At 38.8% G+C, this 18,836-nt stretch overlaps 4 protein-coding genes and 1 non-coding gene across 8 annotated transcripts; all 5 read left to right on the top strand.

Moving 5' to 3' along the window:
* The first annotated feature begins 1,790 nt into the window (after positions 1-1,790).
* On the top strand, positions 1,791-5,681 carry LOC110759222 (Actin-binding FH2 (formin homology 2) family protein). 2 transcript variants are annotated; one of them, XM_021961262.2, is made up of 5 exons: positions 1,791-2,093; positions 2,376-3,978; positions 4,060-4,250; positions 4,519-4,754; positions 4,839-5,681. In XM_021961262.2, exons 2-5 carry the CDS (start codon positions 2,414-2,416, stop codon positions 5,565-5,567), a joined length of 2,721 nt encoding a protein of 906 aa, XP_021816954.1. In that variant the 5' UTR covers positions 1,791-2,093; positions 2,376-2,413; the 3' UTR covers positions 5,568-5,681. The 2 variants fall into 2 exon arrangements, with proteins under 2 accessions (XP_021816954.1, XP_021816953.1); XM_021961261.2 differs by having other exon boundaries at positions 1,791-3,978.
* Positions 5,682-6,156: 475 nt separating this feature from the next.
* On the top strand, positions 6,157-9,174 carry LOC110759196 (luminal-binding protein 5-like). Its single transcript, XM_021961231.2, has 6 exons — positions 6,157-6,501; positions 6,690-6,939; positions 7,034-7,245; positions 7,375-8,249; positions 8,360-8,442; positions 8,528-9,174. The coding sequence occupies exons 1-6, from the start codon at positions 6,444-6,446 to the stop codon at positions 9,021-9,023; spliced, it is 1,974 nt and encodes a 657-aa protein (XP_021816923.1). The 5' UTR covers positions 6,157-6,443; the 3' UTR covers positions 9,024-9,174.
* A 160-nt stretch (positions 9,175-9,334) lies between these two features.
* RECQSIM (RECQ helicase SIM) lies at positions 9,335-15,063 on the top strand. Of its 3 annotated transcripts, none has more exons than XM_021961265.2 (15): positions 9,335-9,476; positions 9,929-10,585; positions 10,674-10,893; positions 10,977-11,087; positions 11,349-11,538; positions 11,744-12,074; positions 12,169-12,401; positions 12,842-12,898; positions 13,023-13,103; positions 13,289-13,352; positions 13,633-13,732; positions 13,892-13,975; positions 14,092-14,299; positions 14,425-14,517; positions 14,614-15,063. In XM_021961265.2, exons 2-15 carry the CDS (start codon positions 9,994-9,996, stop codon positions 14,965-14,967), a joined length of 2,718 nt encoding a protein of 905 aa, XP_021816957.2. In that variant the 5' UTR covers positions 9,335-9,476; positions 9,929-9,993; the 3' UTR covers positions 14,968-15,063. The 3 variants fall into 3 exon arrangements, with proteins under 3 accessions (XP_021816957.2, XP_021816956.2, XP_021816955.2); XM_021961264.2 differs by having other exon boundaries at positions 9,336-9,476; positions 9,980-10,585; XM_021961263.2 differs by having other exon boundaries at positions 9,336-9,476; positions 9,913-10,585.
* Positions 15,064-15,499: 436 nt separating this feature from the next.
* TRNAG-CCC (transfer RNA glycine (anticodon CCC)) lies at positions 15,500-15,570 on the top strand. Its single transcript has one exon. It is a non-coding gene; the product is annotated as a tRNA-Gly (tRNA).
* A 2,179-nt stretch (positions 15,571-17,749) lies between these two features.
* On the top strand, positions 17,750-18,706 carry LOC110759216 (histone H2A.1). The gene is made up of 2 exons (XM_021961253.2): positions 17,750-18,043; positions 18,266-18,706. Exons 1-2 carry the CDS (start codon positions 17,840-17,842, stop codon positions 18,515-18,517), a joined length of 456 nt encoding a protein of 151 aa, XP_021816945.2. The 5' UTR covers positions 17,750-17,839; the 3' UTR covers positions 18,518-18,706.
* The last annotated feature ends 130 nt before the right edge of the window (positions 18,707-18,836 follow it).

The raw sequence follows: 18,836 nt of genomic DNA, 5'->3' as shown, positions 1-18,836 counted from the left end.
TGAGTGACTCAATAACACAGGAGAAAGTGCATATTAGGTAAAAAGGCATATGAATGATGTGTTGGCGAATGAAATATCAGAGTAAAATTAAAGCAATTATGAATTTGAAAGATCAAAGTAAAAGTAAAAGCAATTAATAGTTTATTTTAATATAACAATCCCAATGAATCTGGTTTAATTCATTTCAAACCGAGCCCGACACTCACGATCATATCAAAGAAAAAAATTATTTATGTGAATACTAAAATTAGACATCGCAATTATGATGTAGTCATGTGTACACATTAATCATTATCTATGTGAATTAGAATTTCCTTGGTCTATCAAACCAAATATTTGTACAACTTCCTCAATTTTCAAGGATTGATATTTTTTGGAATCAGCCAGCCAAAATTAAGCTTTGGCTAATCTCAGTCAAAATGGTGAAGACGGTGATACAGTTAAAAACTAGCAAACAAGTAAAAAAAAAGAAGTCACATCACAGAAAGAAATTTGCATTGGATGGAAGAAGAACATGTCAAAGCAAGTCACTTCAGCTTATAATTGGGCTATAGATTAAGCCCACATCCCTTACATTTTAGTTAAAAAATGAGGGATTTGATTGCTTTAAACAGGCCCAGATTGAATACAAGTTTAACGGTTTCAATCTGGTCATTCAATAACAACTTTGTAATTAATTTAACGGCTATTAAGGTACCCCTCGTCATAACCCTCCAAACTCTGATCATTTACTAGAAAAGAAAATTGTTTGTACGATTTTTTTTGGTGAACAAATTGTTTGTATGATTGATGACACGTAACAATGACCGACTGCAACTACGATCCAGTTCAGTATTCTGCCAGCTTTTGGCAGAATGGAACCGTGTATCTTGTTTGTCTTGAGATATCATATGGACAAAGCTGCTATGGCCTATGGGCCAATAATGGGTAGTAAAAAGAAAGGAATGTAGATAAAAGTGAAAACCACTCTAAAACTATACACAGTGAAAAAATATGTAGAAGTGGAGCCGAATATCGAACCTAATACCTTTTATGCATGAGTAAATATTCTTAATCATTTAAGCTACAAACGAGTTGCACTAAACCAGTTTTTTAGTTGAAGAACTAATCGAGGGTGAGATTATGATCTTCACAAAATGGTTGGTAACAACATGGCTACAGGCCATTGTTCACAACAAGACAGTAAGTGGTACATGATAAGGTCCCCCATTGCATAGTGTCTGAATAAATTCTAAGCAACCGCTCATCTAATTACTAACGACATGCAGGTACTCTATATGTTGTCGGTTCGAGTCTCTCTCTCTCTCTCACTCTCTCTCTCTGTGTCTGTGGGGGTTGTTAGGTGAGGGGACAACAAAGAAGCTAATGACTTCATGAAATTAGGTCATGAAATATGAATTAATCACACTGGAACTTTGGTTGCTACTCCAGAAAGAGCAACTATTAACAACAGTACGACCTAGCCATTTAAAGTATGAGAAAGGGACAAGCAACTGCTAATCAAACTTCAGCCTCCGCATAATTTGACAAATGATCAAAGATCTTATAGATTTTCACTTTTGGATGTTTTGCTTTTGGTTTCTCTTGTAAACAAACAAAGACCACATGGGAAAGTGATGGTCCCATTTGTGCATACCTCTCTGCAATTATGAGGGTTGGAGAGAACTGGTAGTAACACATCAACCTTCTAAATAGTTAGGCAAGGACCAACAAAAATGGGACCCATCAGGACTTGTTTTGATTTGATGACTTTTAGATACTAAAAAGCCATTTTCAAGTGCAAATCCCATGACCCAATTGGCATGTAAAGGCCCTTCATGAAAGTCATCACTGAAACTGAGAGAAAAATGATGATGAACTTCGTGAGTAGTAATTGATGAGTAGCAGAAAACATGTTCACCTTTTCTCTAGCAAAAAATGCATTTGAAGAAAATAAGACAAGAAGAAATGGTGTCAAATTAGGATTTAGAACATCCTTGAAAGACAATATAGAGATGCTTTTGCAGAGGTATTTATGGAGGTGAGAGGAAATAAGAGTGCATGAACAGGGAAGTAAAGAAGGGCCAGCACAACTTCAACTGCCAGGCTCAGAGGTTCCTTGGAGTAGCATTTAAGACTCTCTCTCTCTCTCTCTCTCTCTCTGCACTTGATCTTCTTTGCACACCACCTGTATACTGATATACCCACCCAAAGACCCTTTTACAAAGAAAAAAAAGAAGATGATTTATAAACAGAAAGTTAGATTGGTGCTTTGATGGTTTTTGGTTGAGACAGAAAAATGGGATACAGTTTTCAGATTCTCCACATGATTTTCATCGTATCTTTTTTCTTTTCATTACCCAATGCTCACATTATTACTGCTGATGCTTTACCAGATGCAGCAAAGGACTTCAGTGTTCATGGCCTACAACAAATGTCTTTCATGGAGGACAATATTGATGGGATCCAAAGCCTGCACATTGAGAAAGTTTCAGGGGAAGATGAGAATGAAGAGAATGCAATCTCAGTTGTGGAAAAGTTCAGAGCTTTACTTGGTTTGATGAGCTTCCAAAAGAAAATGCCATCAGTTGGTGACACTGAAAATGTGTCTCCATCACCTTCTCCATCACCCTTCAGTGAAGCCGAGGCTCCAAGTCCAGCTCCTGCTCCTGCTCATGTGCTGCACATCCATGCACATTCACATCCTCCACATCGCTTGCACTCAATCCCAAAGCCTCACACAATTCCAAGGGAGAGTAAAGGCAGAATACTTGTAGCAATTCTTGTTTCTGCAGGAGCTGCCACTGTGATTTGTGTCCTTAGCCTCATTTGGGCTTGCAGGAAGTACAAAAAAGCCAAGAAGAAACCCACAAGAGTTATTTCAGTGTACAGCAAAAAGGGAGGAGCAAGAGGTGGATCAAAGTATGGTACTTCCCAAAAATCAGCAAGCAAGGTGAGCTTAAACCCTGGCACCACTGATCTCATGTATATTGAATCATTAGGCATGGATTTAGAGCAACAACAGCTTTCGTGTCCTAAGGAAACATGTGAAACTGTAAACACATCACCAAATCTTAGCACAGCAAGATGTACATTTCTTGAGAGGGAAGAGCCAAACCAAGAACTGATAAAATCAGAATTTGATGACAATGCTAGTAGTAGTTCTTCCACAAGGGAAATTATGTCTGTTCATGAGGATATTGCAGAGCCAATCAAATATGAATCTAATTGTGCTAATTCCTCAACTACGGAAAAAGTTATTCCCATTGATTCTTATTCCTCTGATGATGAATCATTCCATTCTTTTGGAGACTCAAATTCATCAAACATCCGGCTTTCGAATGCTTCAGCAGGTAGTCTAGGTGATGCATCCGACATTCTCTCCACAATTGTGTCAAACAGAGAACCTTGTTTAGCACCCTCTTTTATGAACTTACCAGATCAACCAGCAACCCCAAACCAAAACCCAACTCCAGTTCTGGATTTACAGTCTCCAAGAAATGCAGAACACAAGATACCAACTGCACCATGCTCTTCCAATTGTGAAAAGAATTTCACATCCCCTCCAGCACCACCCCCTCCACCCCCACCCCCAATCATACACTTTCCTCCTTTCCATCCTTCTTCTAGTTCAGCTAGAATTGCATCCAAAGCTTCATGCTCTTCTTCTACATTGCCAAATCTATCATCTCCAAGACAATCAGATTCTTCTTCTGGATCAAACCAAACCCCAGAAGGTGGATTTTCGGTTTTGCCTCAAAACCCCTCTGGACCTTCAGAAACTCCACCTCCTATTCCTCCACCACCTTGCCCACCTCCCTTTTCGAAAGTAAATAATAGCTTTTCCAGAGGTCCACCTCCTCCACCACTCCCTCAATCTACAACACTGGGAAAAGATGGAACTCCATTGCCTAAACTGAAGCCGTTACACTGGGACAAAGTTAGAGCTGCACCTGACCATTCTATGGTGTGGGACAAACTGAGATCAAGCTCATTTGAGTAAGTGACAATATGTTGTTGGTTACAATTTGTTTTCTCCTTTTCTGTTTAAATCTGAACAAATCATGTGTCTTGAAACAGGTTGGATGAGGAAATGATTGAATCACTTTTTGGGTACAATCTACAAGGCTCAATGAAGAATGATGAAGCGAAAAGCAAGAGCCCTTCCCCAAGCAAGCATGTGCTTGAGCCAAAGAGACTACAGAACATAACCATACTCTCAAAAGCCCTGAATTCTACGGCCGAGCAAGTATGTGAAGCACTTGTACAAGGTATGCAACTCCTAATCTTATATCATTTGTACTATAAACAATCAAAATCAAGGGTCTGTTATAGCCTTGAGGTGGTAATAAAGTAACAATTTAATATGAACCAAAATGAAATTCTGTATAAATGTCCTATTAATTGGCTGAAGTCCTATTGTTGGCATTTGGATAGGTCCCATAAGATCATAATTGCTTAGCAGGATAAATGCCCTCTACACTTCTAGCCAATATATTATAAACTTCATGTCATTTAACAACATTAAGATATTAACAGGAAATGGCTTGGGTTTACAACAACTGGAAGCACTTGTAAGGATGGAACCCACCAAGGAAGAAGAGGCTAAGCTCTCTGGCTACAAAGGAGACATCAATGAACTAGGATCAGCAGAGAAGTTTGTGAAGGCAGTGCTTAAAGTACCCTTTGCCTTTCTACGAGTCGAAGCGATGCTTTACAGAGAAACTTTCGAAGATGAGGTCGTTCATCTCAGGAACTCCTTTTCAGTGCTAGAGGTAACCACCAAACCACATTATGCAGCAAGAAGTACATTTGAGCACAAACTAATCTCTTCCTTTTTTATAATCATAATACTATAGGAGGCCTGCAAGGAACTGAGGTCAAGCAGGCTCTTCTTGAAGCTACTCGAAGCGGTGTTGAAAACTGGCAATCGGATGAATGTGGGAACTATCAGAGGAGGAGCTAAAGCATTCAAGCTAGACACTCTCCTCAAGCTCTCTGATGTAAAAGGAACTGATGGGAAAACTACCTTGTTGCATTTTGTTGTCCAAGAAATAATAAGGGCAGAAGGAATTCGAGTCTCAGATAGCATTATGGGGAGGATCAGCCAGAAAAACAAAATCAAAACTCTAGAAGAGAAGGAAGAAGATTACAGAAGAATGGGGCTAGACCTTGTTTCTGGTCTCAGCACTGAGCTCTACAATGTGAAGAAGACAGCTACACTAGACTTGGATGTTCTTGCAAGCAGTGTCTCAAATCTATCAGATGGGATGGCCAAAATAAAACATCTAATACACAAGGAGCTATGCATGGATGAAAAAAGTGGGAATTTGATCAGTTCCATGAAATCTTTCATAAACTATGCAGAGAAGAGCTTGAAAGAGTTGCAGGGTGATGAGAACAGGGTCCTGTCACATGTGAAAGAGATCACAGAGTATTTTCATGGGAATGTGAGCAAAGAAGAAGCCAACCCACTTAGGATATTTGTGATTGTTAGAGACTTTTTGGGCATGTTAGATAATGTTTGTAAAGAGCTTAGGAGCTCAAAAGCCGCACGCACTCCAAATCCTCTTGCTCCATTCCGATAGATTTTATTGTTTGGTGTGTTCATAAGATGCAAGCATTCTATTCTTTAAGCTGGTTTTGAATTTTTTTATGTAGAGTTTTGAATCATTTCAATTGAATTAGTTACTTTACCTTAAGGTTGTGCTCGGTTAAATTTGTTATCCAACCCGTGAATATGTAAATGTGGAATATACCAATTAGTTAGGATAAAATAAAGATGAAAGATCCACAAATTTTTACGAACTCTTGAGTATGCAAATGTGAGCTATATCAGTTAGTCAGAGGAGTATGTTCGCCTATTTTCATTCGAGTTTGAACCCTTTCTCCGTAGATTAGGGTAATTTGGAATATCGACTTGTCAAGTGACGTCAAGTTGGATGGGTTTGGGCCTCCATAATGTCAAGTGATCATGGGCCAAAGCAACAAAAAGGAATTGTAGTCCAGCTCAGCCCAAACTCAATGACCTTATTGGGCCTTTTGACAGCTGAAACATGAGCCGAATTTACTAAAAGCTCCTCATTCTTTCAGACAATACCCGATTTAGCCTTCAACCGCCATTTATCCTCGCGCCTTTTTCCCCTTCTGCACAATTCAAGAAGCATCCGGATTCCATCAGAACCCACGTGTCAACTCCAATGGGAGCTTTGACATGTTCCGGTCGCAAGGCAACAACAAACGCTGATGCAAATTTGATGACGTGGCGCATCGCCACTGGATGGAATACGCATGACGGAAAATAGAACTGAACCAAGGCCAAACTGTATAAATACGAACCCCTGAAGCTCAGGTCTCTCAGTCAGCTGAAGTTCAGACAAAATCACAAACACCACATAAAAAAGAAGGCAAAGATTTACAGACAAAGCGCAGCAGATTATAGAGAAACTACGAGAAACAAAGCAATGGAGGTGAAGAAGATCCAAGCATTGTCGTTCACGTTTCTGCTTCTCTTTATTTCAGGTACCAAAATGATCAAATTAAGCTCAATAAAAATTATCTGCTAGTTTCTTAACACAGTTGATAATTTTAATCTTTGAAAATTTGAGCTTTTGGTTAGTCTCTGTCACTTACAACTCTTGTTACGTTAAATTTGCTGAAGAAGTTGAGATTTTTTATTTTTGCTTGGCTAAAATTCTTGTGTGGAATAGCATCGGCAGCCGGAGGTTCATCCAAGGTGGGGACTGTGATCGGAATTGATCTCGGAACTACGTATTCTTGTGTGGGAGTGTACAAGAATGGTAATGTAGAAATCATAGCAAACGACCAAGGCAACAGAATCACACCCTCCTGGGTTGCCTTCACTGACACCGAGCGTTTAATTGGAGAGGCCGCAAAGAATCAAGCCCCTCTCAACGCAGAACGCACGATTTTCGGCGTCAAGCGGCTTATTGGGAGAAAGTAAGCAACTTTACTTGATAATTGGGTTGAAAGAGTTTGTCGGTTATTTGTGTGCTTAATTTGGGTTGTGAACTTAAATAGGTTTTGTTTGAAGGTTTGATGATCCAGAGGTGCAGAGAGATATTAAGTTTTTACCATATAAGGTTGTGAACAAAGATGGGAAGCCTTATATTCAGGTGAAGGTTAAAGGTGAAACAAAGGTGTTTAGCCCTGAGGAAATCAGTGCTATGATATTGGGTAAGATGAAGGAAACAGCTGAGGCCTATTTGGGGAAGAAAATCAAAGATGCTGTGGTAACAGTTCCAGGTATAGTCAGACTTTCCTCTCTTAATCTTGTATATCACTGTGGAAATTAGATAATACCCATGAGAATACACAGTGATTATGTTATTGTATACATTGGTCTAATTGGTTGCTTTTCATTGGTTCTTGTAGCTTATTTCAATGATGCACAGAGGCAGGCTACCAAGGATGCAGGCATCATTGCTGGGCTCAATGTGGCCCGAATAATCAATGAGCCTACAGCGGCAGCTATTGCCTATGGTCTAGACAAGAAAGAAGAGAAGAACATCTTGGTTTATGATCTTGGTGGTGGTACATTTGATGTTAGCATTTTATCCATTGATAATGGTGTGTTTGAGGTAAGGTCTACAAGTGGAGACACCCACTTGGGAGGAGAGGACTTTGACCATAGAGTGATGGACTACTTCATCAAGTTGATCAAGAAGAAGTATAACAAGGATATTAGCAAGGATAACAAGGCTCTCGGGAAGCTTCGAAAGGAATGTGAGAGAGCTAAGAGAGCCTTGAGTAGCCAGCACCAGGTCCGGGTGGAGATTGAGTCTCTTTTTGATGGGATTGATTTCTCAGAGCCATTGACAAGGGCTAGATTTGAGGAGTTGAACATGGACTTGTTCAAGAAGACCATGGGGCCAGTGAAGAAGGCTTTAGAAGATGCAGGCCTCAAGAAAAAAGATATTCATGAGATCGTGCTCGTTGGAGGGAGTACTCGAATTCCTAAGGTGCAACAGTTGTTGAAGGACTTCTTTGATGGGAAAGAACCAAACAAGGGAGTCAATCCTGATGAGGCTGTTGCCTTCGGTGCTGCAGTTCAGGGTGGAGTTCTCAGTGGAGAAGGCGGGGATGAAACCAAAGACCTTCTTTTGCTTGATGTTGCCCCTTTGAGTCTTGGTATTGAAACAGCTGGTGGTGTCATGACAAAATTGATTCCAAGGAACACTGTTATCCCAACTAAGAAGTCTCAGATCTTTACCACTTATCAAGACCAGCAAACCACAGTATCCATCAAGGTATGTTTATAACAGATAAATGCACAAGCTATTGAGATGGGAATTTCCACATATTGCATAATGTGTGTATTTTGGTGTTTTGACTAATGTTCGTCTTTGAAAATTATCAGGTGTATGAAGGTGAAAGAAGCTTGACAAAGGATTGTCGCTTGCTTGGAAAGTTCGATCTCACTGGCATTGCACCTGCTCCAAGGTAAACCAGAGTGCTAGTTTGTCACTTATTTGGTGTGCTTGATTGACATATACTGAAAGCTGAATGTTTTATTTTTCTCTTGCAGGGGGGTGCCCCAAATTGAGGTGACCTTTGAGGTCGATGCAAATGGCATCCTACAAGTGAGAGCGGAGGACAAGGCGGCAAAGAAGTCTCAATCAATAACGATTACTAACGACAAGGGGCGTCTGAGCCAGGAGGAGATAGAGAGGATGGTGATGGAGGCTGAGGAATTTGCAGAAGAGGATAACAAAGTGAGGGAAAAGATAGACGCCAGGAACAAGCTTGAGACCTACATATACAGCATGAAGAGCACCATCAACGACAAGGACAAGCTGGCAGATAAGATTGACTCAGATGACAAGGAGAAGATTGAAAGCACACTGAAGGAGGCTCTTGAATGGCTGGATGACAACCAAAACGCAGACAAGGATGACTTTGATGAGAAGCTGAAGGAGGTGGAAGCAGTGTGCAATCCAGTGATAAAGCAAGTATATGAGAAGAGTGGTGGAGCTTCTTCTGCTGATTCTCAGGATGAGGAAGAACTAAATGATGAGTTGTAGACAGCAAGGGAGATGAAAGTTTGAGGGTTTTGTTGTAGAAAGTAGCATGGGTTTGTTTTTTCCCCGACCAAAAAAAAAAGTACCATGTTTTTTTTATATATTCTTGGGTGTTCATGTATGTTGAATGGAAAGTTGAGTTCTTTCATTTCAATCATGTTTTAATTTAAAGTTCCTATAAAAAAAGAAATCATGTTTTAAAGCCAAAAAAAAAAAAAACAAGAAAATTGACAGCAATCATAATTCACAACACAACACAAGGGGGAAGGCAAGGCATCCATATATTCCAACGACTTGCCGTATGCGTGATCAAGTTGACGGACGACATGACGTGGGATCACAGGACAAAATGTAATGAAAACCCCAACTTCAAAATTGCCCACTACGGAGTTTGGCGGGGATAGTTCCCAGAGAGAGAGAGAGAGTTCTTGGCGCTCTGACGGGCTAAAGACTAAAGTAAGCTCTCATGCTTTCTATTTTCCCTCTTTGGATTTTAATCTTGGTAGCGTCATTGTATTTCTTCAATTTTTTGTTTAATTGTTCACTAATTGAACGCGCGGAATTGTTCTTCGTGGTTGTTAATTTTCACGATTTGGTTGCTTAGAACATGAAGAAAATCAGAAATGAAAGAAATTATCTTTAAGCTCTGAACCCAGTCTCGCACCACTATTGCTTATTCAAATCGATTTTCTTATGAAGGAATTAAATTAGGACTTGTTCAGGTAATAAGGGGAAGGGCAAGATCCCTTTTTTATATAAGAAACAAAAGGCTGTTATGAAGGCTTAGAAAAAGAAAGTTGGTTTAAAAATAAAGTTCCAATTCTATTGACATAACCCAACTGCAACCATACAATTCAATTGGATTTTGAATATTATGTATTTTTTCATGCAGGAATTCTGTTTTGCAGCTTGCATTTTGATGCATGCTTGACTTTGGGTTTCCTATACTTTTGCTACAGACCCTTTTCATACCATGAATGCCAATGGCGTCTCAGCTGATGAAGTCATTGCAAAACTGCTTGAAATGGGTTTTGAGAATTCCACTGTCAAAAAGGCTGTAAAAGAAGTAGGGCCATCATTTGATGATGCATTGGATTATATATTGAATGGTTGTTGTAGTACCAATCGGAGAGCAACAAGAGCATCATCAACTAGTTCTAGTTCCATGAGAAATGTAAAGGCTCCCGGGAAAAGACCTCTGCCTACCTCATTCCCTCCGGCTCAAATTCGACAGTCTAGCATACTGGAGCATTTTCAATCCAATAGTAGACACAAAAGGAGTAAAACTGATGGGGTACCTGATGTATCAGTTTCTGGATCAGAAATAGTACGTGGTCCTATAGAACAATGTTTGAAACCTCTTTCTGGCATGAAGTGTACTGTTGAAGTTTTATCAGACTCGTCTCCGCTTGATTGCCTGGCGGATCAATCAGATTGGCAGAAGAAAGCTAACAGTCTCTTGCAAAAGCATTTTGGTTATTCATCATTAAAAAATTTCCAGAACGAAGTCTTGGCTGCTTGGATGGCTCACCAAGATTCTCTTGTTCTTGCTGCAACAGGGTCAGGTATTATTATCCAGCTTATGTTTGTGTTGTTTTGTTGGTATTCAGTTATATGGGCGGCTATCTTAGATTCATAATTACTGTTGCGCAGGGAAATCTCTGTGTTTCCAGATTCCAGCATTGTTGACAGGGAAGGTGGTGGTTGTGATTTCACCGTTGATAAGCTTGATGCATGATCAATGTTTAAAGCTGGCAAAACATGGGGTTTCTGCTTGCTTTCTTGGATCTGGGCAACCAGATAGTACTGTGGAAAATAAATCAATGAGCGGCATGTACGACATAATATATGTTTGCCCCGAAACTATCCTGAGGTAAGAGACTTCATTATTATATGGCTGTTGTTTGACTGAGGTGTTTCGAAGGTTCTCACAAATTACAATCGACCATGCTACAGACTGATAAAGCCACTTCAAAAGTTAGCAGAAAATCGTGGAATCGCACTTTTTGCGATTGATGAAGTCCATTGTGTTTCAAAGTGGGGCCATGATTTTCGGCCTGATTACAGGTTCGTCAGATATCTGTTTACAATTGCATTGTTATATATCTATCACTACAAGAATAGTGATTGGATTTATCTATGAGTCGTATGACTAATGTATGTCATAGACATGGGAATAGATGCCTATAATTCAGTCAAACATTCTTGTGATTCAAGTCTCTATCTTGTCGGTGCTGTGCCTTGTACGTTATATGAGGCATCATTCTAGTTCTTCGGATAGATGAAAGTTATCATGTTTCCTTGACATTGAATTTCCAAATGTTTCAGGAGATTGTCTGAGTTGCGAAAGAACTTCAGTGCTTGCAACTTAAAATTCTTAAAATTTGATATACCACTGATGGCATTGACTGCTACTGCCACAATTCAGGTCCGTGAAGACATTCTTAGGTCATTGTCCATGTCAAAGGAAACAAAGGTTGTGCTTACTTCCTTTTTCAGGCCAAATCTAAGATTTACGGTGAGTTCATTGTATTGATTTTTCAAAATGTTTCAGTATAATTTGAGGTTTTTATTATTATTATTTTTTAATTTATAACTTTGGGTCTTTATATGAAGTAATCAGCAGGATTGGGTTTTGTTCTGCATGAACAAATTCATAGAATCCCAATTAATTTAATTTCGTTATTTGCTTCATCCATTTTATTTTTCATCTCATCTTACAGGTACGACATAGTAGAACATCGGCATCATCGTATGAGAATGATTTCCACGAATTGATAGACACGTATACTGGAAAGAGAAGAATGGGTGAAAAGAAACAAATGGTCATGTCGCAAGAACTAAACAATGTGATGGATAGTGCTAATGGTAGCATATCAGACGAAGATAACATTTCTCAGGATGATTTAGACAATTTTGAGGATGGTTACTCTGACAAAGACGAAGTAGATTCATCACAGGAAAATGGTTCAAGTGCTTCAAAGGGCAGGGAGCTGTCAGTTGAGTACTTGGAGAATGACATTGACATCTTTCAGAGTGTGAATGATTGGGACGGTATTGTAATTTTCAAGTTCTGATATCTGAAATAGACTTCATAGCATGTTAGACATGATTATGTTCAATGTGCTGATCTTTTTCATGCTTGTAGTTAGCTGCGGTGAATTCTGTGGACAATCTCTTTGTGAGGACTGGAATACCAGAAAAGAAACTAGATCTGATATTATTGATCTACCAAATAAACCAGAAGAAAGACTAAAACTTTTGCGGGAGCCGTTAGAGAAAGGGTCAACCATCATATATGTTCCTACTAGAAAAGGAACGTTGAGCATTGCAAACTATCTTTGTAGGTGTGGCCTGAAGGCTGCTGCCTATAATGCAGCGGTATGTCGTGGATTATAACCTTTGTAGATATTTGTGGATGCATATTATCCCACTGTTTTCTTACAGTCTAGTATGGAGTTCTCTTAATCTCTCTTGCTACTGAAATATCCTCTTAGCTCCCTAATTTCCTTTGTCACTACAATTACCAAACATTGTAGACCACTAGAATTTGTTTATGGGTGAAAATTCAGTCGCACAATGTTGATGATGTGGAAATACTGTGGGATGGGGAAAACGGGTGCATTGACCCGCAATAGCAGGCTTTTTCATTTACTTATAGATGAATTCTGATGATAGATTATTTTTTATTGTCCCATCGTGCTAACTCATTCTTGAGTTCACTCGTTATCCAATTGCTAAATTAAAGATGCTCTATGCTGCCATGAAAGTGTATCTCTTGTTTGCTAGGTAACATATATGTTGGTTTGATTTTTCTCCAGTTGCCGAAGTCACATCTAAGGCAGGTTCACAAGATGTTTCATGAAAATACTTTAGAGGTATGAGTTTTCAGATTCATGGATACTAGGAATGTTGCATGGGCCATTGGAATTTTTGAGGCATTTTCCTAATATATTTCATGAGATTTAGTTTAGCCATTAAATGTATATTCCCTCATTTTAGGTTGTTGTTGCAACAATTGCTTTCGGAATGGGAATTGACAAGTTAAATGTCCGAAGAATAATCCACTATGGCTGGCCACAGGTGATATTCTTAATCTAGTTTTGCTTCAATTTAATGTTTCTTCATTCTTTGTTCTGAACTAAACATAACTCAGTCGTATGCTTCTCTGTTTAGGCAACAACATAGATGCCTACTACAAATTTCCCTTGATGTATTACTTCATTATCCTTGCTGTGAGCTTCTTATACCTTTTTGGTTTGTTATAGAGTCTGGAAGCTTACTATCAAGAAGCCGGTCGAGCGGGCAGGGATGGAAAATTAGCCGACTGCAGTAAGTTGATCTCTGTTTTCAGAATATTAGATGTGAACTAGATTAAATTAATTGAAGTCTTTAACCTTTTTGACCCTTTGTGGCAAATAATCTTATTGAGCTACTATTTATTGTTTCTCAGTTTATTATGCATTCCATGATCATGATATATTCTGTTTCAAACTTTCAATCTTGCTCTGCCTTTTCACCTTATATTGCACTGCTTTATTGATTGCGACTCTTGTTGGGTCCATATTGTTGGATAGGATCTAATGAAACCTCTTCCGTTTTTCTCGAGCAGTTTTATTTGCAAACCTAACAAGAGTGCCATCACTTTTGCCGAGTCGAAGAAGTGAAGAGCAGACAAAGCAAGCATATAAGATGTTGTCAGATTGTTTTAGGTTGATGTTAAATACATCTCCTTGCAGCCTTCTTCCACTGTGAAATTTGATCACACTTTAACTTTGACTAACTTTACCCAGGATAATATTTATTTTCACACGCATGCACACATGCAGGCAGCACATATGTATTATTTGCTTTTCTTTGTATACTTGCAGGTATGGAATGAATTCTTCATGCTGTCGGGCTAAAAAACTTGTGGAATACTTCGGAGAGGATTTTAGTTCTGCAAAGTGTCTCTTGTACGTATCATTGCTTCTCTTTTTGAGGTTCCGTTTTATGTTTAATGTGTTTTATCTTTGGCCACAGTTGACAGTGTTTCATAGTTTATGCTCATTAAGCAATTTCCTTAATGCAGGTGTGATGTGTGCGTTGATGGACCTCCCGAACTAAAGAATTTGATAAAGGAGGCAGATCTCATCATGCAGGTTATATCTGCTCATCATGCAAGTCAATACAGGAATGGTTCATATGATGATGCTACAAGTAGTGACATTAGACTTAGACGTGAAAGTTATATGGGGAAGCTAAATCTCAGGATGATTATCAGTAAAATAAGGGAGCAGGTGATTCTCACTCTCTCACTCTATGCTTTCGTGAAATTCTAGTGACGGTGCTTAAAAAGCAACTCAAATTCTAACACATTGTTTGGTGATTTTCATACGATGACCATGAACACCGCGGCGTGCAGTCTCAAGAATTCATGGCAACTGAACTGCTTTGGTGGCAAGGCCTTGTCCGAATTATGGAAAGTAAAGGATACATGAAAGAGGGAGATAACAAGGTGCACATTCACCATGCATGCATGCATTTGTATGCTTCTGCTTACATCTATTTTGTCAGTCTAATCTCAGAGTTTCAACGTAAATATTCAATGCAGACGCATGTTCAGCTAAAGTTCCCTGAGCTAACAGAACTTGGTTTGGAGTTTCTTGAAACCAAAAGGGAGCAAACTTTCAATGTTCACCCTGAAGCAGATATGCTGCTTTCTGCAAACAGACCCAAATCTTTCTCAACTTTCTCGGAGTGGGGAAGAGGCTGGGCTGATCCTGAGATTCGACGTCAGCGGTTAGAGAGTATGCAATGCAACAGAAAGCCATTTAACGCGGGAGGTAAAAGAGGACGACGAAAATCACGAAAGCAACGACATAGTCCAAATTTAAGAACTGCTCGAGGTAGAATAGAAGCCAAACTCTCCAAAAAAGGTGCCCGACCAAGGTCATTGAAGCATTGACAAGTTTGGAATTTACATGTAGAATGAATCTCTGACAGCAATTGACCAAGTAGGTTGTGGTGGAGCCTATGATTCAAAATGCAATATTTTTCAGTAGCATATTGCTTAATCTTGCAATCATGTTTTAATCGTAGGATTAAAACCCATTCTTCTATTGGATTTTATAATCGTTTTTTCGCAAATTGAAAATTGAAAAAAAAAATTCCTACGAAGTTTGAGTTCAGTTTCCGTTGGCACGCTGTAAAATTGTACTTTCTCAAATCAAGTTTTGCCAAGAATGTCAATAAAACAAAACAATTTCTTTGTAAAGTTTAACATTTTGACCCGAAGAAAAAGAAAATTGTTGTTATTGATCATATAGTAAATTTCAAAAATTCCACCATTATTATTGTAAATATATCTTAAATCTTAATATAAAAAAACTAAAAATAAATAAGAAAGGTGATTATTTATCAAATTTTCAAATGATTTCTACTTTCACCCATTTTTATGTAATAGTATTTAGGCAAGGTAAATAAGTTGTAAACAACAAGCGCATCTGGTGTAGTGGTATCATAGTACCCTCCCACGGTACTGACCAGGGTTCGATTCCCTGGATGCGCATTCTTTTTTAAAATTTTGCTCTCTCTCTCTCTCTTTCTCTTCATTAGGATTTTATATCACATTTACCTTTTCTTTGGCTTCTTCTCGTTCACTTAATTTACACATCATTGTCACCCATTTTTGTTAGAGATGAAAGTTTCCTTTAAATTGGCAGGCAAAACAAAAGAAAAACGCAAAGAATATTCCCTTATTGAGTTATATGACAAACCCATATAATTGAAGGAAAGAATATATGTAATGTATCTAGGCTCCCCTCAATTATGTTCCTTCTTTCTTCCATTCTTCTTATTATATGTGCACCTCTTCAAGACTTCAACTAAATAATTAACATGATCTCCATGGATTTCGGTCATGTAATTTTCGCCGTAATCGGTTTCTCTTCGTCGATCTTCTTCTTCGTGCCGAATGTAAAGAAATGGCACAGGCAACAAGTCACAACAGAAAAGTTTAGGATTGTTAATGAAGCATTGGAGCAAGCTGAAGAAAGGGCAGCCAGGTTTCAAGAAAGGCATGACCGAATTCTAAGCCAGATATGCTCATTTTACTTGATAAATAAGGAGCTGGAGGATGCCTTGGCCGGTGCTCAGGCCGCCATGAAGGAAGCATTGGAGTTTGCTGCTAATTTGAGGAGGTTGCAAATCAAGATCATTACCTCTTTCCCAAATGATCAGCTTATAGCCATGGCAGCAGAGTAAGGTTAAGGAACAATTAATTAGAGGGTACATTCTAATCATTCTGATTGCATTCCCAAATGCCAATGGTTCAAATTTTTTCATGCATAAGCTATATGGTCCAAGAAGTTTATGTTGTGAGGAATGCTCAAAGGAATTTTATTTGTTAATATAATCCGTTAAATAACTTTACGGGTTCATATTCTTATTGGGTTACAATTTTCTTTCAAATCGAAATTTTCAAATTCATTTAGGATTGAGAACTTTTCGTATCATTTGATGTCACAAAGCTCTAACTCTTAATGGGATGGTTTGGAAATAAAAAAACATAGAAGGCAAATGCGATGGGGGTAAGGATCATTATTAGAATGCTTTTTCATCATTCCATAATCACAAGTTAAAGAGTAATATCTTCATAGGCCTTAGGATAGGAATGAGATGAGAGCGAGAATGGGGCAAGAACTCCACTTATGTATGCATATTTCATTGTATTAACGCGATGATAGATACAAATACACTCATGATTGATGTTTTTTTTTCGAGAATAAGACATGAGTTATTATTTTAGTTAAGGGTGGGTGTGGTCCGATTCAGTTTGATTTTTACATCACATCGGAATCGAAATTGGTACTATTTAATAGATACAGTTCAATTCGATTTTGGTGAAAAAAATTTATGAAGCTGATCGATTCGATTTAAACTGGTTTAAGTGCGGTTTTCGGTTTTTTCGATTTCGGATAGAATATTATTTTATTTATTTTTACAAATTCCAACTAAAATTTTATTTGTTGGGCTTAAAAATTCACAAATGATTTAATTTCATGCAAAAAAGGATGATTGGGCCTAGAAAAGAAAGGTGCTTTAAAGTTGAGCTTGGGGAAATATTAGTTATTGGATTAGAAATTTAGCTTTGGACTTAAATAATTTAAAAAAATGATAATAAGCAGTTGGTCTAATCTGGTTTTGTAAGGTGTGAAATCAATACTGAAATTAGTTTGAACCGATCCAATTCGGTTCAATGCCAATTTATTGACTTTTTAGTTAACACAGTTTTTTTTCCCCTTTTTTTTATTCGGTGCAGCTCGGTATTTTAGTTTTCCGATCTCGATGCCAACCCCTAATTTTAATAGGTTGTAAAATAGACACAAAATTCTCCCAAAATTCCGAAGCAAATTGAGAGGAGTGAGGATGGAAAATACAAACGAAAGTATAGATGGGAATTTAGAATTGAATTGTAATTCACGAAGTTGAGTGTTTATACTTGATCCCACTAAGTAAACCTATCATGCTTAAAATAATATTATTTGGTCCCAAGGCAAAGTTAATGCCCCAACTACTCTCCAAAATACCAGAAGTCGCGGATTGCCAGCGTGTCTTCACTCACAGCCGTTGATCACCATCAAATCTCACACCCATTCCTTCACTTCAAAACAATCCCATTGGCTAAAACAAAAGCACACGGATCGTCAACCTGGCACGGCCCTATAAAACACAACCCACCAAAGTACTTTAGCCAAATTCAAATCCAAGCGCTTCAAAACAATCCAACTTTCCCTCCGCAACAAAATTTTATTTTCAGTTCTAAAATCTGAGAGAGAATGGAAGCCGCTAAGGTCACCAAGGGCGCCGGAGGAAGAAAAGGCGGAGAGAGAAAGAAGTCCGTGTCGAAGTCGGTCAAAGCAGGGCTCCAATTCCCAGTGGGTCGGATAGCCCGTTTCTTGAAAAAGGGTCGCTACGCCCAGCGAACCGGCACCGGGGCTCCGATTTACCTCGCCGCCGTTCTCGAATATCTCGCCGCTGAGGTAATTTCACTGTCCAAGTTTCTCAGATCTGAGCATTTTACATCTCTTTTCCCTTCTCGAAACGCGTTTCTCGTAAAAGCTTTTCAATAAGATCTGATTGTTTTGTGCGATTGTGTTTTCTTTTGCTGTTTAGATTTTGAGAAAAATAAGGAAAATGAGGTTTGATTTTTGTTTCTTTGATTATTAATTACTAATTACTTGGTGGTGGCGTAATGAAATCAGGTGCTGGAGTTGGCGGGGAATGCGGCACGTGACAACAAGAAGACTCGGATAAACCCAAGGCACGTGCTATTGGCAGTGAGAAACGACGAGGAGCTTGGAAAGCTTTTGCAAGGAGTGACCATAGCGAGCGGTGGTGTGCTCCCAAACATAAACCCAGTGCTGCTTCCAAAGAAGACCTCCAATGCGTCTTCTGAAGCTGCTGAGAAGGCGCCCAAGTCTCCCAAGTCTCCCAAGTCTCCCAAGAAGGCCTAAGACGCATGTCGTTTTTGGAGACAATATATATATAATGTCAGTAGGCATCTACAGGGCCTAGTCTTATTTTGTTTTCTCGTGTAGTAGTTAGTGCACAAATCAAAATGTGGATGGTATAATCGGAAATTTCATGTTTTGTGTAATTTTGAAATCTCCTTAATTTTATATTTGAAATTTCCATTATCAAAAGCCCGCAATTATCATTCTCGAGAGAAATTCACGGGCCCAAATCCATGGATGGAGCTTGGCAGTATCCAAACCTGACCCAATTGATCCAATTGATCAACCCACAAAACCAAAATCCATGGCCTTTGACGTG

Source organism: Prunus avium, chromosome 6 (genome assembly GCF_965620075.1).
Source record: "Prunus avium chromosome 6, drPruAviu1.hap1.1, whole genome shotgun sequence".
NCBI lineage: Eukaryota > Viridiplantae > Streptophyta > Magnoliopsida > Rosales > Rosaceae > Prunus > Prunus avium.
The sequence above is the reverse complement of the archived record's forward strand: the minus strand, read 5'-3'. Positions and strand labels throughout refer to the sequence as shown.

What these genes read in the sequence shown, in the direction of transcription:
- LOC110759222 (XM_021961261.2), top strand. Translation starts at nt 2,279, where the DNA reads ATGGGATACAGTTTTCAGATTCTCCACATGATTTTCATCGTATCTTTT. An exon ending in CTGAGATCAAGCTCATTTGA is followed by an intron (nt 3,979 to 4,059) that starts GTAAGTGACAAT and finishes GTCTTGAAACAG; the next exon opens with GTTGGATGAGGAAATGATTG. An exon ending in ATGTGAAGCACTTGTACAAG is followed by an intron (nt 4,251 to 4,518) that starts GTATGCAACTCC and finishes AGATATTAACAG; the next exon opens with GAAATGGCTTGGGTTTACAA.
- LOC110759196 (XM_021961231.2), top strand. Translation starts at nt 6,444, where the DNA reads ATGGAGGTGAAGAAGATCCAAGCATTGTCGTTCACGTTTCTGCTTCTC. An exon ending in TCTGCTTCTCTTTATTTCAG is followed by an intron (nt 6,502 to 6,689) that starts GTACCAAAATGA and finishes TGTGTGGAATAG; the next exon opens with CATCGGCAGCCGGAGGTTCA. An exon ending in GGCATTGCACCTGCTCCAAG is followed by an intron (nt 8,443 to 8,527) that starts GTAAACCAGAGT and finishes TTTCTCTTGCAG; the next exon opens with GGGGGTGCCCCAAATTGAGG.
- RECQSIM (XM_021961265.2), top strand. Translation starts at nt 9,994, where the DNA reads ATGAATGCCAATGGCGTCTCAGCTGATGAAGTCATTGCAAAACTGCTT. An exon ending in GAGTGTGAATGATTGGGACG is followed by an intron (nt 12,075 to 12,168) that starts GTATTGTAATTT and finishes TCATGCTTGTAG; the next exon opens with TTAGCTGCGGTGAATTCTGT. An exon ending in TTCATGAAAATACTTTAGAG is followed by an intron (nt 12,899 to 13,022) that starts GTATGAGTTTTC and finishes CCCTCATTTTAG; the next exon opens with GTTGTTGTTGCAACAATTGC.
- LOC110759216 (XM_021961253.2), top strand. Translation starts at nt 17,840, where the DNA reads ATGGAAGCCGCTAAGGTCACCAAGGGCGCCGGAGGAAGAAAAGGCGGA. An exon ending in TCGAATATCTCGCCGCTGAG is followed by an intron (nt 18,044 to 18,265) that starts GTAATTTCACTG and finishes TAATGAAATCAG; the next exon opens with GTGCTGGAGTTGGCGGGGAA.